The sequence below is a fragment of the Alligator sinensis genome, unplaced genomic scaffold (assembly GCF_000455745.1).
Source record: "Alligator sinensis unplaced genomic scaffold, ASM45574v1 scaffold574_1, whole genome shotgun sequence".
Taxonomy (NCBI): Eukaryota; Metazoa; Chordata; order Crocodylia; family Alligatoridae; genus Alligator; species Alligator sinensis.
In genome coordinates this window covers 372094-391118 of record NW_005842106.1, presented here as the reverse complement: position 1 = coordinate 391118, position 19025 = coordinate 372094, and the positions used below count along the sequence as shown (strand labels likewise).

The 19025-nt window shown below is 42.1% G+C and overlaps 1 protein-coding gene across 1 annotated transcript in view; it reads left to right on the top strand.

Moving 5' to 3' along the window:
* The first annotated feature begins 7516 nt into the window (after positions 1-7516).
* The window catches only part of LOC102382232 (V-type proton ATPase subunit S1-like), a 98318-nt gene continuing 86809 nt past the window's right edge, over positions 7517-19025 (top strand). The window contains exon 1 of the mRNA XM_025205166.1: positions 7517-7686. Coding sequence (XP_025060951.1) covers positions 7520-7686 — 167 coding nt within the window. The 5' untranslated portion in view covers positions 7517-7519. The remainder of the gene's footprint in view (positions 7687-19025) is intronic.

Genomic DNA, 19025 nt, shown 5'->3' with positions numbered 1-19025 from the left:
CTGCCACCATTTCCTTTCCCTGCTGTCCTGAGCGCTACAGCAGGGACAGGAGGAGGAATTACTGGAGGCTGGAGCTGAGCAGTTCCAGTTGGAGCCCCAGCCGAGTCCCAGGAGCCACACGTGGTGACAGAGTGCAGGCTCCCAACAGCTCCCTCTTGTGTCTCGGAGCCACATGTGGCTTAGCTGAAACATTAAAAAAAAAAAACTAGGCCATAGACTGTGTTGGTGTAGTCATCCTCATGTCATGATCATGACTAACTTTTTTTCAGTCTGTTTGACTTTAAATTGAAATATTTGGATATGCATAGAAAGTAGGTCTATGATGAATACAGCATGATTGATGCATATTTTTTTATGATACAGCAGGACCTCTGTATCTATATATCAATCCTTGACTTTGGATTCACAGATCATGTCACTTTACCTATGACTAAAGCAGGACCGAAAGTGAATAATATAAGTCAGCAAATTGACTAACTGCATCAAAATACTGTATTTTCTCCTATAACATGCCCCCTTCCCCAGAATCAACCCTCCCAAAATGGGAGTGCTTGTATTAAGTGGAAAAGCTGATTTTCTACATGGATTTAGAAACACCCTGGTTTGATTCCTGCTCCACAGTACAGTCAGCACCTGTGGTATTACTGTCGAAGCAACTGAAGGAATCAATTGATTTAATGGTTCATTGTTCTTCACTCTACAGGTATTAGCCACCCTTTCTCCTTTTAACTGTGCTCATGTTCCACTAATGAAGCTAACTGTTCTTAGGGCGATTTTGCTGTCTGTTTCTGGTCTATTTCATAGTCTTTTAGCTCTTTTCAAAATCATAGAGCCACCTATGGAGACCAGTCTTCAGGAACAGCTAAAGATTCAGGTTTAGTTATGCAGAAAAGGGAAGGTGAGTCAGTTGAAAATTAGGATCTGTCCTTACTTTGTGCAGCCATAACTCTGGAAAAAACTTTTCTTCATTCTGCCTTTCAAAAAGGTGCATATTCTATTTGGGGGCATGTTGGTTACGGGTTTTGGGGTCTGATGCCATAAGAAAGAAATAGAAAAAGGTTCCTCGACTCTAACCTAGTATCTGCAAAACTCAATCAGCAAAGATTTTTTCCAGGTGAAGGAACAGCCTAGTTCATTCAGGTTGTGTCTGCTCAACTGCTGCGTTAAGTACCTCAATTTGTTGAAGTATTTTATCTGCTGGGAGAAATTGTTTAGATTGGATCACATCTGTTTGGTTTTGTAGATACAGGACAAATTCTTGAGACAAATACCATTATTTTTCCTTCAGTTCCAGCTGTTCTTGGTCTCCAAGATAGATAGCATCGATTTGAGTTGCAACTTGTGCTTAGGAACTGTGTCCTTTCTGGCTGTTGAGAGTCTGAGAATTTGGTAGAAATTGTCAGTGTTTCCTTGAAGGTGACCAGATAGGTTGGTTGGTTGGTTGGTTTTTGATATATTAAAATTACACATGCAAATAGTTGCTGTTCCCGAAGTGGCAGGGAGACTTGGACATAGACTGGTAACTAACTATATCTATTGTATCTATTGTTACTTTTCCAGTATCTGTTTACATTATTGAAACAGCTGTGAAAGCTCATAATACTCAGCTGGGTGTTAACCTGGTTATTAAATAAAGCATTGTATTCATTTGCATTGGTAGATGATGTTCTGATAACAGATAGAAATTAGGTGTCTATACTGCGGAGAGGGGCCTTGCTTCTGTGAATTGAATTAAATTGTATTGTGAGGTGGTGTCAGTGGTGACTCCTAGCATTGCAGGTTTCAGGATAAATTGTGCTGAATGGGGTGCTTCATGTCTCTTGGTATCAGTTCAAGTAGGTTGCACAATTAGGCTGGTATCATTTATACTCATCTCATTTGCAACTACAAGGATGGAAAACTTTTTTTTTTTAAAGAGATGCAATTCTGACACCTTGAGACCCAAGGAGCTGGCCCTCGACCTATGCCCACATTCTCTGTTCCTTAGTCCAACCATATGGAAGTGATCAATGTGTGAATCCCTCTCCAGTGACCTAGGGGGAAGTTCTACCATAACTGCTTTCATCCAATGGATACTTGCTTGTTGATGAAAGGGACATAGCATATGGATTGCATATGTGGGCCTCTCTGCTTCTCTTTCCTCATCAAAAGACATGTCCACAAGAATGGGTGCTGAAAAGGTTCTTCTTCAGCACCTGCTGCTCCTGAAGTGGGTCTCTTCTCACTGGATAGAGCTTAGACAGGGGCAAATCCAAATATTTTCATTCAACAAGCACCTAGTTTAATCCATTTCCAAAGAAAAAAGCTCTGGCTTTCCCCCAGCATGCTTTAGAGCAGGGGTGCCGGACTCATTTGACCATGTGAATGGGATCCGGACTGTGAGGCACCTCATAGGCCAACAACCCACTTCCATATCCATTCTGCAGCATTTTGTGCTGCAGCTGCACAGCGTTAATGCCACTCCCTAACATTCCCCATCTGTCACCACGGTAATTGGAGCCATCTGCATGCTGAGCCGCATGCTGATCAAGTGTCAGCAGTGGCTCCTGCAGCTATAGCAATGGGGTTTAAGTGGAAGCAGAGTTAACTCTGCTCCTGGTGCCAACACAGAGGCTCCTGCACTGCTGACAGCTGCATTAGGAAGCCCCATAGGCCAGAAGACCCATCTCTGATCTGGGAACCTGGATCCTAACAGGAAGTTGCAATTAGAAAAGCATGAATACACATTTTGTACCAAAAAGTGATGCATGTATTGATGGATTGTTTGATGATAGTAAAATAATTGGTGATCAACATTTGACACTATTTTTCCCCTCCAGGGGTAATACCTGACATCAGAATTAAAATCTCTAGCCTACTTTAAGGCTCAGAATCAATACAAACATGCTTTCATTGTCCACAGTTGCTAAGGAATATCTTAATATGCAGTTGCAGACTGCATGCCAGCTACTGAATCTGTTTCATGGGTCATATTTAGACTTGACCTTTCTTTTTTTCCTCTCTACAGTCATTGTATTGGCTGCTTATACCCATGAATTGCTATTGTTACAAAAGACATCCCCTTGTGATAACTTAGGACCCTAAATTTACTTTCATCTGCATCTATCTGGTAGCTACACTTTCTATTCAGAATTATTTAAGTCAGGGATGCAGAATTATGAAGCAGAGAGATTTCATTTAAGGATTTAGTGGAAGAAGAAATTAAGCCCATGTCCCTCTTCCTTGCCTACTATTTTTTGCATGTGTGTGTGTCCCATGTTTCAACTTTGACAGGATGAGAAAGATGTGGGTTATGGTCTCTGCATAGGATTGAATAAGAAAGCATGTGTAAATTTGGACAAGCGAGTGGGAGTGGAAATCCAAAATGGGCTTTGGGAAATCAGCATTTATACCCTTTTTCATGTAATAAACTGATTTGTAGCTAAGAGAGGAGATGAAAGTAACATTTTGTCATCTTTCCTCATTATAATAACACTTCAAAAACGAGAGGTTAGTCTGAGTGACAGGATTTTAAATCTATGTTCGGTGTTAACACCTCAGTGTTCTAAGTTGTCTAAATCTGGGGTTTAGTTTATGTGTAATTTAAGGATAAATATTGAGGGATGTATAATGGTAAATTTTACACAATTCTTGCTTGTTAGATAGCATCAATCTGAACATGTAGGTCACTGTTTGCATGCTACTTGATTAGAAAAATGGAGTCCTGAGATCTCCTCATACTTCAGTTCGAGGTAAGTCACCTTTTTTACAAAACTCTTCCCCCACAATAGCTATGTCTTTCCTTACTGTACTTGTCATGAAAATTTTATTTTTAGGAACTAACAGTCAAAACAAGGAAATAAAGCAAATGTCTTTATGTTCATATGCAAGCCAGGCTTTTTGATGGAGGCAAAATAAAGTCCCAACTATAATTTCCTCATATTCTTTTCTTTATTTAAACAAAACTACAACTCAAACAGCAACTGCTGCAGCTTCCTGAGCCTGACGAAGGGTTTTTGAACCCGAAAGCTTGCTTAATAACTATTCTCCAACCATTTGGGTTGGTCTAATAAAAGATATCAAATTCACCCAAGGAACCTTGTCAACTCAAACTTCTGCATTAATCTCTTTCCTATCTGGGAAGGGAAAAGAAAGTTTCCCTCATTTCACAGCTTCTCCGTTTTATTTTATTTTATTTAATTTTTTTAACCTGCTGTGTTCAGCTATCTGATACATACGCTAGAACACAGTAACCACACGCAGGCCCAAGCACCAGTACACCCTCTTACACTGATTTCTTCCTTCTCCAGCTCAGATTTTATGACAGGAATTCCATACGCTTCACACTAGAAGTAGTTGAAAAGAAAATTGAAGTTTTGAAAAGAAGGATTTTCTAGCTCTGTAAAGACATCCTAACTGTGCCTTTATAAATGAAGGCTATTTGACAGTTGTTAAGGAGTTGCCTGCCAAAGGCATTGCATCAGTATCTGTTAATACTGTGTCTTATGAAACAGCTCTTGAGACTAAGGATTCAATACCTTGTTTTTCTTCTTGGCTTTCATAAAGGCCAACCCTGATAAGATTTCTGAGTACTACTCTGATATAAGTATACTCTTGAGTAATACTCTGAATAGCAGAGACTTCCTATGCCTGAAGAAGGGTGATTATACCTGAAAGCTTGCTAAGAACTTTTTTCCAACTACCCAGTTGGTCTAATAAAAGATATCACATCTACTCAAAGAACCTTGCCTGCCTATGTCCTTAGACCAACATGGCTACAACCAAAAACCCAGCAACTCTGATACAAAGCTCTTAGTAGCATGTATTGTATTGGTGATGCCACATCAACCATGGAGTAGCCTCACTGAAACCTGATTCTGGTATCATCAAAAATCTTGTATCAACCCCATCCATGTATTCTTTATTTATGTATTTTTTCCCCTAACTTTCACCTGTTCAGTCTTCTTGTTTTCTCCCAGCCAGGTAGCTGTAATCTTATCAGAGGGAGTTTTGCAGGCAGCAGGTACGTGAAAACACAATCCAGGAGTCTTCCAGAACTGCTGTGGGAAAATAAAGACTAATGCTATAAGACTCCCATCGTAGGGGCAGTGTGAAGTGGAACATTCCTCATGTCTACAGTATTTTGTGTTCTGACTGAACTTGTCCTCTTCAAACACTCCAATTGGTTCTACTTTCTTTCCCTTTTAGTGTTGCCTTATTTCATTTGCTCTGCCTTACCTTGACCTGTAGTATTTCTTTGGTAAGAATGAATAAATCAAAATCAAAATTGAACCTTCAAAAGTGGCAGGAGCTATTGATGGTAAAAGCTGTTTGGGATACAAATAAAGTTATAAAGAGGGTAAGCAGAGGAATTTGTTTACATTTAATTTTACGTAGCTTTCCTCTTCTATCACAAAACTGATTTTATATTAAAATGAAGTAATTTTTTACATAATATAGAAATAAACTAAAGATCAAGTCAAATGGGTCACAAAAATTCAAGCCACTAATGCTCTCTTAAAGTTTCTATGTATGACACCTGCTTCCACTTCTGCTCATATCCTGCTTCCTTGAGTTTGCTGATGGCTCTTCACTGGTCCTTTATGTATCATTGCTGCTCTTAGACTAAGATCAAGTGTGGTTCCTAGTAGGCCTATGCAAAGCGGCTAGTATTCTCTTTGGATTCAGATTTGGCCGATTCGGGGGACAGTGATTCGATTCAGTGATTTGAAACATTCTCCTGAATAGACTCAGCCAAATCTGATTCAGAGATTCAGCTGAAGCCAAATCAGCTGAATCTCCAAATCAGCTCCATCCACTGCCCGCTGTCAATGGCTCCCCCACCCGTTCTCCCAGCTCTTTTAAAAAAAGACTGCACTCACTGGCTGTTGCCAGGTGGGGGGGTCCCCACTGCCCCCTGCTGCCCCACACCATGTTGAGGGCTCTGTCACAAGCTCCCTGGCCCCCCGCCCACTTTCCCAGCCACCACTGCCTATGGCTGCCCCGCTCACCCCAGCTCTCGGCTTTAAAAAAAAAAACCCAGTCGCCGCTTCCAGAGCTTGGTGAGTTGGGGCTTTTTTTTCTTTTTTTTTTTAAAGGGCCAGGAGCAGGGGCAAGTGGGGCAGCCATGTGGTGGGGGGAGGCTGGGAGAGTGGGCAGGGGCCAGGGGGCTCATGAGAGAGCCCCCCACGCAGCATGGGGCAGTGGGGGGCAACAGGGATCGCCCCCCTGCCTGACAACAGCCAGTGAATAGGGGCTTTTTTTTAAAGAGCCAGGAGCTGGGGTCGGGCAGGGCAGCCATGGTGGGGGGGCTAGGACAGCGGGCAGGGGTCGAGGGCACTCGGGGGGGCTGGAGGAGCAGGCAGGGGATGGGGCCTGGCACAGGTACCCCCCATGGTCGTCCCCCCCACACTTATGAGCGTGGAGTCCAGATCCAGCTCTCTGCAGCAGTGAGCAGGGACTGCCAAATTGCTGAAGCTCTCCAAGTCTTTTCCAAATCAATTTGGAGAGCTTCAAATTGATTCGGACCTTTTAATTGGTCTGATTCGATTTGGGTTCAGAAATTCGGCCACCAAATTGGGCCGAATCTCCTCCAAATCGAATGAGTACCCGAAGCTTCGCACAGCCCCAGTTCCTAGTTCAGCAGTTCATGGAGTGCTTCTCTGACTCTGTGAAGGGTCAGCATGACTCTAATGTTTACGATACTACTTAATTAAACAGTTGAAAATGCACATGAATGACTTCAATATAGCTCAGCGCTTGAAAATGTCAGAGCAGAATTTTAAAATGAAACATACAAAGGGAGCACATTTTTAGAAAGAAGTAATTCCTGTAACCATTTTGTTCTATTATGTTTCCAAGTTATTTAAGTCATGCCATTATAGTCAAGACATTATACTTTGCTGTTGACTTTAGGCATTTTTGTTGTATAGGTCAATACTTTCTCTAGGAAAGGAGAATTGAACAATCCCACATTTTAACTGACAAGTTCCAGACTTATCATTTTCTCACTCGCTCTTCCTCCTCACAGGAAGCTGCAGTGTACAGATACACTGAAACTTTCAAACCTGCCAACACCCAAATGTGTAACATTAGCTTCTGCAATGTGTGAAGGAGCTAAAGCTGAGGGGCAGGGTAATAAATAGCAGAGGAAAAAATGGAAATATTGTGCAATTCATTTTTCTTCAACACGAGTAAAGTTTTCTTTAACTTTGAGATTTAGCAATTTAGCCAATATGTTATAATGATATTGCAGTGAGTTAGCAAACAGCAGATTGGAATAAATGTAGGCCTCAAGATCAATGTCCTGTGGATGATCAGTTAATAGGTCTGTGTGTAAGATTCAGGGTGCACACAGTCCATAGAATATTTGTGCATATTTTTTTCACTGAAAGTTGTTAAAAAATTCTAGCATTCAGGTTCAGTTGATGAAGTGGATGTTTTGAAAGTTCATACTGTTGATGTCAAACAGCTCTGCCTAGCACTCTGGCTGGATCCAGATACTGCAGATTAAACTGGCAAATGCAGCTTGCTTTGCCATATGTTCAGAGTTTTCTTTGCAGCTAGTCAGTCATGTTCTAATCTGAGTGGAAACATGGCCAGGTTCTATTCTGTTGCCCCAGTCCAGCTGTTCTGGTACCTCACTGGGCTGTTCAAAGTGGCTCTGGCTGTGGACCATGTTCCTATGCTGCTCTGGTCAACTGAAAGGTAAGAAATTAAAACGTACAGCTGCATTTATTGTGCTAAAAATCAGTTCTATTTCTTTGGCTGTATTTTGATGTGTGTAGAAAATATCAATTGTGATCATATAATCAAAGGCTGTAGTGGTGTATATATACACAAGTAGCTGAATTAATACTGGCATTTCCTTACTTTTGCATACCTGACTTTACACCTTCATATTTGTTTTTAATAGCTTTTTTGTACATGTATGTGTTGTAGTGTTCATTAAGTTAAATAGCTAGAAGGGCATGCATTTTTTGAAGGCCACAAGAAGTTTCAATACAAAGAATTTTAATATACTTTTCAACCTGACATGAGACACTTGAAAGTAAGAGGGTTTAAAAGGAATTGCAAGGTCATAAACTACTTTTGACCAGGTTTGGAGGCATTCCAGAAAAGGATTCATGACCTTATTCCAGAGAATAGAGGCAATAGAACTGCCATGCCTAAGCTGTTTCTGCTGCCCAGCAGACTTGTATAATGCTGGGTTTAGGTAAATTGTTCTAATCTCTGTGCTCTACTACTTCCCTGCTGTTAATCCTGTCTTCTTTGATTGTAAAATCTTTGGTGCAGAGCCCATCTCTTACCTTATGTATATAAGCATGTATACTATCTAGTAACATGGCTTGGAACCCAGTTGGGGCCATTAGATGCTGCAGTGATAATGATAATTACCTTCTATTTCACTCTGGAAATTTGACATCTTTTTCCCTAAATAATTTCAAACTTTGTCATGATGGAATGATTTCCCCTGCTGTCAGTAGCCTCCCAGTAGTGCTCATCTCTTAATGTTTTATAAAAATCAATAGCAATGGTGGGGAGGGAATGTCTTGCAGGTGATTCAGTAATGTTGTTCAGTCACAAGTTCCCAGGCAGGTTATAAGGTAAACTGCTCTTGGACGGGGAGTAGTCCTGCTTCTGAGCACCTTTTGACCAATACAAAGTGCAAGCAGACTTGACAAGTCTGGATATATGAGACCTGATTCTCTTAGACTTGTATCACTTCACTAACTTCAGTGGAGTTACCTTAGTTTTACACCTCAATAAAAAGAGAAAGGAATCAGGTCAGTGGTTTCTGGGAAGAAAATCAACCTACAACAGTTGGTTGAGCTGGTCTCCTCCACATTCCTCAAGACCTTGGCCCAGCGTATATTATGTGAAGCACTATAAAGTATTTCCACTAGCAGGAGTCAGAATTAAATTCTGTTTGTATACGTAACACTTATATTCTTCTAAATGCAATACTTTAATGAGCAATTGCCTTTGACAGGTGAATAAGAGGATGCATTCTGTATCTCTCTCTCTAATGTATTCTGCATTCCAGCCAATTCATCTTTACATCATTGCTGATTAACCCCACTCTTGACAAATGCCTATGTTTCTCTAAGGTGTCTGTGGAAATTGCTTCTTTGGTTCCTGAGCAGTAGGAAAAATCTAAATACGACTATGAGGCTGAATTAGGTTAGTTAACTTTGATGGTGTTTCTTTTCTGAAAGAAAGTTAAAATTGATCCTTTGATGTCAGTGGCTTTGACTTCATTCAGAACTCTAAAAGTTGACTAATTATGTATCTTTAAACAAAATCTAAGATCTAAAAGTGTATGTTTAAAATAAAACTAATTTTGATAATTTTTTCTTTTAAGGATCCATTTTCAGTCTCTTAAGATCAATGTTTTCATTTTCCTAGTTCTTATTTTATGTAAACATTATACCTTTTGCCTGTATAAACAAAGTGCTGCTCTTGTGTTAAAACAAAGGTCATTGCAAGATGAGCTTTTGGAAAGCAGAAGTCAGGGAGTCTAGAGTAGTAACAAAAATAAGCTTTGCTTTAGCAAGCAATTAACAACCTGTTCCATGCGGTTTATTCAGGGTAGTTAGCTAGTCTACAGCAAGAAAATCAGGTAGACAAGTATGGTGAAAATAGCTTTATATTTATATGAAAACAACTCTTCCAGAAAGAAATGTACCTATATCCGTGACCTTTTGTGTTTTGGGGGAAACTAGCATATTTGGGGATATGTGAGAGGGCACCCCAGGTGCCAATTTGGCAGGGGCACCAGAATCATCCCCACCACTGTGGAGTCCATGCCCTGGCAGGATTCCCATGCCAGAAACTCTGAAACTGTATCTGGCTCCTGCAACTTTAAGAGCAATAGCCGGAGGGGAAGAGCATGCGTGCCAGCAGCAGCTCAACTAGAATTGGAGTTCCAGGAATGAGTAGAGTATTGCATCCCATTACCTCACAACCCAAGTGCCCCCTGCTGTTGGAACCCATGTCCTCCTCCCCTTGCCCCACTCTCCTTCAAGATTTGTCCCAACTCTGCTTGTTAGGCCATTGTTTGGGGAGCAGTGTGTGGTGGGGGAGCAAGTACTCTGATGTGGGAGAAATTATTTCTGGTGAAAACAAACAAAGTAAAGATGAAAGATATATGTTTTTATAAATATAAGGTAGAACCAATGGTAACTTTAGTTTGCATGAAAAGATACTTCTATATATTTGGTTTCAGTTTCTACATGCCATACTCTAATACTAGGGACAGAAGTTACACATAAGCCAGTTTAAGCCAAAGTCCTGCTGTTGTGATTCTGTACTACAAAACCTAGAGCAAGGGTGGGCAAAATATGGACCACGGGCTGAATCCAGCCCACCAGGCCACTCTATCTAACTCACGGGACCCCTAAAAATTAAGTAAATTAATATTTATTTGCTCTTGGCTGCCTGCCAAAGATTTCATAGATTTCATAGATGTTAGAGCTGGAAGGGACCTTGAAGATCATAAAGTCCAGCCCCCTGCCCCAGGGGCAGGAACTCAGCTAGGGTCAAAGGATCCCAGCAAGATAAGTATCCAAACATTTCTTGAATGAGTCCAGAGTAGGCGCCTGCACCACTTCTGGAGGGAATCTATTCCAGGCCTTGGGGGCTTGGACAGTAAAGAAGTTTTTCCTTATGTCCAGCCTAAAATGGTCTTGGAGAAGTTTATGACTGTTGGTCCTTGTTATCCCTCAGGGCTCTGTGGTGAATAGATGTTCCCCCAGATCCGGATGTACACCCCTTACGTACTTATAGACAGCCATCAGGCCACCCCTGAGCCTGCACTTTTCCAGGCTGGAGTCCCATAGCTCTCAGCCTCTCTTCATAAGGTCTGTTCTCCTGCCCTCTGATCATGCGCGTGGCTCTCCTCTGGACTCTCTCAAGCTTCTCAACATCCTTCTTGAATTGTGGAGCCCAGAATTGGATGCACTGCTCCAGCTGCGGCCTCACCAAGGCCAAGTACAGCAGGAAGATGACATCCTGAGATTTACTTGAGAAGCATCTATGGATGCAAGCCAGAGTTTGGTTTACTTTACCAGCTGCGACATTGCATTGGTAGCTCATGTTCATCTTGTGGTCAGTCATGACCCCCAAGTCTCTTTCAGCTGTGGTGCTAGTGAGCACTGCCGAGCACTAGCCGAGCACTGCCGAGCCTGTTAGCATGCTGCAAGTTTTTTTTTCCCCCGAGGTGGAGTACCTTGTTTTTTTCAGTATTGAATGTCATCAGGTTTATATCTGCCCACTTTCTAAGCTTATCCAAGTCAGCCTGGATCACTAGCCTATCCTCAGGTGTGAACGCTATGCCCCAAAGTTTAGTGTCATCAGTGAACTTGGCCAGCATGCTTCTGACACCAATAAAGATGTTAAAGAGAACTAGTCCAAGGACAGAGCCTTGGGGGACACCATTGGTCATGGAGCAATATAATGGTTCGCTTCCATCGACGACTACTCTCTGGGTCTGACCTCAGAGCCAATTTCCCAGCCATTGGATTGTGGTATAGCTGAGGCCACAGTTAGCCAATTTTTCCATGAGGAGATCATAGGACACCAGATCAAAGGCTTTTTTAAAGTCCAGACATATGATGTCAATCTCTTCTTCCTTGTCCAGGTGATATGTCACCTGGTCATAGAAGGAGATGAGAGTAGTCAGGCAAGACCTACCCACAACAAACCCATGCTGGCTTTCCCTCAGATGACAGGAGCCAGGGGCAGTGGGACCCAGGGAGAGCTGGCAGCTCCACCCCACCCCCAGCCATTTCCCTGACTTCCTGCCCCCTCGCTGTTCCAGCACCACGTGGATGCATCCCTGGACCACAGGAACACATGGCCACACCAGTATCCCAGGGTGTGTGTGTGCTCATAGGGCAAGTCTCACATACATGCCCCCCCCTTGTACTGCCATACATGCAGACACCCACACCCCTACACATGCCCACATGCTCCCTCACCCACCCCCACACCTATCCACCCATGAGTGCCTTGTTCCTCCTGAAGCTGGGGGGGGGCATGGCAACCACCTGCAGATGGCGGGGGTGGGGGCATAGTGGCAGCAGGTGGGGACCTCCAGCAGGTGGCTGTGGCAGTATTGACAGTGAGGGTGGGGGTGGTGAGCACCAAGTAGTGATCAGCAACCACCCACAGACACTGCTGGCAGCAGTGGCAGCAGCCTATGGCAGGGGGACACGGCCAATCTCAGGGGGTGCATGTGTTGCCAATGTATCCACCCCCCCGCAGACACACCCACACCATCCCCCACATACCCACAGCCCCCCACAATATACAAGAATGAGACTTCATTTTATGCATACAATCTCCTCTGTGCACATTACACAAATGCATGTAAACCAGGACAGAAACATTTTTTTAAATCAATTAATGAATGTTGTAGATGTTTGCTTTTTAGAATATAATTTGGTATTTTTCTGGGTCTGAGATGGCAAAACCCCTTGCTGAAAGGAGTACTTCCAGGGGTAAGGGGAGGGACTTCTGGTGGCAAAGGTCAGGGGTTAGCAGGTGGGACTTCTGGTCACAAGATGGCAACCAGGGGGCGGGGCACCTGTCAAGGGCAGGGCCATCCATGTGGCCCTCAACAGCTTACCAAAACTTGGTAAGTAGCCCTCTGCTTGAAATAATTGTCCGTCCCTGTCCGAGACACAGAAGAAAGAGGAAGCCGACACAGCCCATGCTGGTTATGTGCCAGAGAGCTGTTCTGTAGCACTCCCTGGCTTCTGGCTTGAGCCACTGCAGGCGTGTGGCTACATTTCCTGAATCAAAGGTAAATGTCTGTGCACTTGTGTCTCAATTTAATTTCTTCAGCTCAGACTAACCTGCAAAGACTGAATCAATTCAGCCTTGGGCTTTTTGACTGTCCGTACTTAGCCCTATAGACTAACTTGCTCAGTGAGACATAAACTTTCATAGGCTACAACCTGCTTGGTCAGATACTATAAATGGACATTGACATTCCATCGCTGACCTCAGAGTAGCTGGTCTTAAACAGCAAAACATTTGAAAACCAACCCAAATGTTAAATTGTGGAACAAATAAATCATCCACAGACAGGGTTTTGTTACGTATGGTTTCAACAGAGACTCTGGATTTTTACCTAGACTTGCTTTTAAAATCTTCATACCCCTCAATGGGTTAACTGCTTTGTTTATCCTTTTTGATCTCAGTTCACCTTCAACTCTCTCAGCAGTGATCCTTCTCTTTCATACCCCCTTCCCCATCCTTTAAAGGACTTTGTTCTGTTCTGTTTAGTATTCCTGCTCTCTGCTATTCCATTCATAGCATCTGATGAAGTATGCTATAGCCTACAAAAGCCTCTGCCTGCCTCTGAACAAGTTAGACTGTACGGTGTCACCCAACCCTGCCTTCTACTATTATAGGGCATGGATTATTTGGGACATAACATATTTAAAAGTGCTCTTAAAAATAGTGTTTCTAAAGCCAAGTAAATGCTAAATTATTCATATCACATTTCAAAATCTGTCACTAATGTTGTAATTATCATATATAAAATTTTTATTAAAGGAATAATGTTTAAGAAGCCTGCAATTCTCAACATATACTGGGTGTAAAATATAAAATGAATATGAGAGCAATCCTTTCTACAACTTTGGTTCACTAATTATGATCTTCTATAGTAAGGATTATGTGTACACACCATTTTAAGAACATCCAAGTATTTTCAGCAGCAAACGGGGGGAGGGGAGGACAGGGACAACTAGATTGTAGTCCCAGGGTGACATGAGAGGGATACTCACATTGCAAATATTGTATCTGTTCTTAGGAATGTTCTTTGCTTGCATTCAGTACTAGTATACCATGGTTTATGACAGCCACCTGCATTATTTCAGGATTGAGAGGTTGAGTTTTATACAGTTAATGCAGGTTATAAGCAACTTTGAGTATGAGTTCATGCCAAACACTACAATTGCAGTGTTTCTCCTAGCTTTAAGTGTAAAGGAAAATCTGCTCTGATTTTTAAGCATATAGAAATGATCCAATGAATACAAAGAAGTTGAGAAATCCTATGACTTCCTTGGGGACATTTTTCTAGAAGAAAAATCAAAGGTGCTCAGCTACAAGATGTCATTTTATATCAGGTCATTGTTGGATTGCCACTCCAAATGTATTCTTTTAGCTGTAAATGCATTGGGCTGCCATGGTGATATTGTACAATAAGATGCTTCAGTACCTTTTTGTAATTCTAGTCCAATAGTCCTCAATTTCCATTCTGCTGCTGCTGCCACTACCAGTGGCAACATGTAAACTTGATGTCTAGTGGTTGTGTTTAAAGGTTCCCACTGAAATTTATTAACTAGCTGTGGGCATATTTATTTTTGTTGCAGCAAGAAAAAAGCTATATCTTGCCTAGTAATCTCCTGCCAGTTGAAAAAGACAACTGAAAAAATAAAATCTATCGATGATTTTATGTGCAATCTACAAAGAGATTATATAAAATTGTAGACTATCCTCCAAGTCTGAGACCCAGGGGCTATTGAAACCTTGGCTTCATTTAAAAATCATTGTCCAAATTCCAATTTTCTCTAAAAAAGAAAATGGATTAAATAAAAGCCTAAGCATACAATCTGAAAGGTGTTGGGCTAGTATACAGAGATACTGGGAGGGGCTCTGGGCTAACTGCTTCTTTCTATTTACCCTAATACCAGCTGGCTTGGACTCCAGCTCGAGTTATCCAAAGTCATTTCTAAGACGGTAAGTAACATTATGTGCAAGGTGTCTCAACCAAGCCGTGAAGCTACCTATTCACAGTGCAGGTCCTATGAAGAAAGAGACTCTAGTACCATGTTTTCAAATGGGATCATGAGCTTCCCAAAACCTTTATGGTGTTTCTCTGTTGAATTAAAGAAAAAAGCATTTGCCATTGCATTGCTACAAATACTTTAATGCTGTTTCATGTGTCATGTTATTTTTTGATTAATTGCAGATAAAAAAAGCTTTTGAGAAAACCAGTGAATATTTTGTATGATTTTGCAAATGCTTGTTAAGAAATGCATTTTGAATAGATATAACATAACTGTTAAAACATTTGCTTTTCTTTCCCCCACAGTTCCCTTTTCACCATCTTTGCGTCACTTAATCTAGATTCAATTTCTTTAATATTAAAAGTGTTACATCTTGTTCATACAGATATAGAATATTCACCAGTTCAATGTAGTGGGCTCGATAACAATTTTTAGTCCTTGGGGCTTTTCTTTTTTTTTTTTTTTTAAGGCAGAGCTATCCAACTTCTTAGCAGCCTGGGCTTGCATATCCTTTGGGTAGCAGCAGTAGGGGTCCCAGGCCCTTGGGCTGTACACCACATAGATGCCCCCTCCCTCACTCCATTGCACCTTCTGCCTGTCTCCCGCATCCACTGCAGTGTCTCCTGACTGCCAGCATCACAGTTGTGTGGTGGAAGAACGCGTCAAGTATTGTCCCCAGGAAAGGTGCTCCTACAAGGATTTTCCCTGCAACATTTTGTAATGTAAAATAAAACAAAGCAAAAAACACCCTTCCTATCCACTATAATCTGATATTGACCTCTAAATCAAATTACAATAAAATACCTGGCAGAATAACAAGTAGTAAATTCTCCATTTGCTATCTATTATCTTGAAAACCATTTTATTCAGGCTAAGAGCACTAACTTTCTCATGTGCTACTGGCTAAGATGGTTAAATAACTGGGAAATGCAAAATTAAAATTATACTTCTAGTCTTTTCAGAGAGGTTCATAATTACCTTAGACAAGGCATTTAGAGACAGATTCTCCCATAGAGTTTATGTTTATTATTTTTAGACTGGAACTATATCTTTCATAATACTATGTATAAAATTGAACCAAATAGCTGCCAGTGTCAGTCTCAAGGTATCAGTATATGCTTCTATAAAATAAATTACTTAAAATTAAAATTAAATATGCTTGCGAGGTGCAAATCTAGAGTAATTTATCTAGGGTCCCCTTCTTTCCAAGCTTTGATAATTTATTAAATGGATCTGAAAAGTTTTTGAAAAATACTAATTTTGCCTATATTTATTTTTAGTAGTTTATTAAGTAGAAGGCTCAGTTCTTCCATCCCAATCCACCTTGCTATGAGATGGGTATTTTTAATGTTTATATGAAGATTTCTCTGGAAACTTTTGCCATGTTATTCCATTTGGTTCCACTTTCTCCTGAAAAGGTCTGTTATGCTTTATGAATGCTTATATGATATCAAAACGTAAGTAGTGTAACAGGAATTCCATTGCTCACCCCTCACCATGATGGTTGCCTACATTATGTAAGTACTTTGGTGGAAATTCCATAGAGCTAAATTGCAGTGTAAAGATTCAATTATTTCTTACACATGTCAGTTGCCAGCAAAAATAGGAGCAATGTAATTGGGTCTATTCACTTAATGTTGGGTTAGTGGTCCTCTGTTGGAAATCAACAAAGATCAAATGAAAGATGATAATGCATCATAGTACATGAGTGACAGAAATATGACTTTAAGTGGCAGTTTTTCAGCCTTAGTCACCATAGTAAATAATCCAAGCAACCTTGCCACCCTCTTCAGAAATCAACTGTTGCCCTTTCTGAATCGGGCACCACAATTTCATGCTTCTTTTAACCAGCCATTTAGTGATAGACTGGGTGTCTGAAAACCCATTATCTTCCAGAAATAAAAAAAGTGTGCTGGGAGTGATGACTGGGGCACTGCTTCTATATCGCCTCCCCAAAAGTGCTGTTATCCAAAATGCTTTCCAAGGGCGCTTGTACACGTGATAAAAACTGACTGTTTTTGCAGTTTGTCACACTTTACATGTGCAGGGCTTTTTGTGATTTAAATGAGTTTGTTACGTTGCAAAATAAATGACATGAGGATGTGGTTTGTTTCTGTTACGTTGCAGCCTTTAATCTGACAGCTCGCCACCCAGCCGTGGCAGAGGTGGGCTGAAGGCAGAAGCAGCAAGGGGCCTGATCCTCTTGTTTTGTGTGTGTGTGTGTGTGTGTGTGTGTGTGGAACCTGCCCACATCTCCCATGGCTGGGGGGGGAGGTGCCAGTGGGTTGGACAGCACCTGAGCTGTGGGGGACCCTGGTCCTTCCCTCTGTGGCAGTGGTGCCCCACCCATCCTGGGCTGCTTGGGTGGGCTGCTAGTGGGTGGGTGCTGCCTCAGCTCAAAAGCACCCAATCCAATGTTTCTCCAACCTGCCCCCCAGGCTTCCAGCACCCCATGCACCATCCCCGCTGCCTTCTCCAGCTGCCAGCACACCCAGCTGTCATCCTGCCATCTTCTGTGCTGCCCCAGAGGCTAGCTAGCCCATTCCCAGGTGGTCCCAGGTGGTGGGAAGGCAGCAGGGACAATGCACAGGGTGCTGCTCCCTGGGCAGGCTCAAGGAAGAGTTGGATCCAGGGAATGCTGCCTCTGAGCTGGGGCAGTACCCACCTGCTAGTAGTCCACCCAGACAGGCCTGGGGGGCACCATTGCTATGGATGGAAGGACCAGGACTCCCTACAGCTCAGGGGCTGTCTGGCCCACTGGCAGCTCATGCTGGCAGACTCCACGGGAAAAAACAAACCAAAAAAAGCAGTGAGGGGCCCAATCCTTTTTTTTTTTTCATGGATTCTTCCTGTGGCCGAGGGGGCGATCTGTCAGTGGGTCCTGAGCTGTGGGTGGCCCTGGTCCTTCCCTCTGCAATGGTGGCACCCCCTAGGCTACTTGGGTGGGCTGCTAGCAGATGGATGTTGCCCCAGCTCGGAGGCAGCACCCAGCCTGATCTGTTTCCCAAGTCCAAGCTGGGGAAGCCCCATGCCCACTTGCAGCCCAAGCCAGGCAGCCCCGGAGGGAGTGCTACTGCCTTGGAGGGAAGAACCAGGCCCTCCCGCAGCTCAGGGGCTGCTCAGCCCACTGCAGCTTGCCCCCTAGCAGCAGGAGAGGTGGGCAGGCTCCATGGGAGGAAAAAAAGGGTCGGGCCCCCCACCATAACAATGATGGAAGCCCCTAAATTGAAACAGTGGGTTTTTAATTATCACAATTAAAAACCTACCATTTCAATTTAAGGTACCAAACCCCCGTCATGTGTACAAGTCCCCCAAAGTGCTACTTAGTTCTTCTGTTTGTTTCCAGGAAAGTATGTTAGAGTCTAGTACAAATATCTGCACCACAAAGTTTTATTTTTCTTTGCCAGTAAGTTATAGCAATAAGACCTTGTCATTTGAGAGTTACCAATTCTGTTGTTCTGTGCCAAATTATTTTGCTGAGGCCATTTTTGAACAGCTGTGATCACTAATCTATTTCAATTTTAAAGCACAGGACAGCTTGTACCCATGCTTCTCTAGAGGGCAAAAGCCATTACAAGGGCCATCACAAGCAAACTGAAAGTCTCTGTTGGTTTTAAACTCACCAAATGATATGACTCTTTTATTTTATTTAGAAAGTTGTAATGTGGCATCAGCTTTGTTTCCAAAGTATCCTATATTTATCTGATGATTTAATATGGAGGTTTATAACACAGAAGTAATGGAAAAACTGCTTACACATATTGACAATTTTCTCTAATCTATTCTTGATATCTTTTACATTTTAAAAAGTGCTAAAAACATGGCATTAACAAGGCATGAGGCATAGTGTTTCAATTCATTTTTCCATCCCCTTGCTTTTTTACACAATGATTATGTGGTATATGATCTACCAAGGCACTTGACTCAGGATATGGATCAGTATATGCTAAACTCCATCCCAGTTCACCCAACAATTTAAGTGTGTACTGTTAAGCATATATGTTTCAATAAGCATAATGATTAAATGCTTTGCTGAATAGAGATGGTTTTCAGAGTTGGGTCAACAGTTTCTGTTATCATGAATAGCCTCAGTAGCCACAGTTGGATTACTCAGTGGTGAGCACTATGCTTAATAATAACTGTCAAATTGGGACCACAAAATATACATTCTCAAGTGCAGGGAGCCCCACTTTACAATTGTCCATAAGCCCATTGTATAGTGTTGGTACCAAACAATTAATA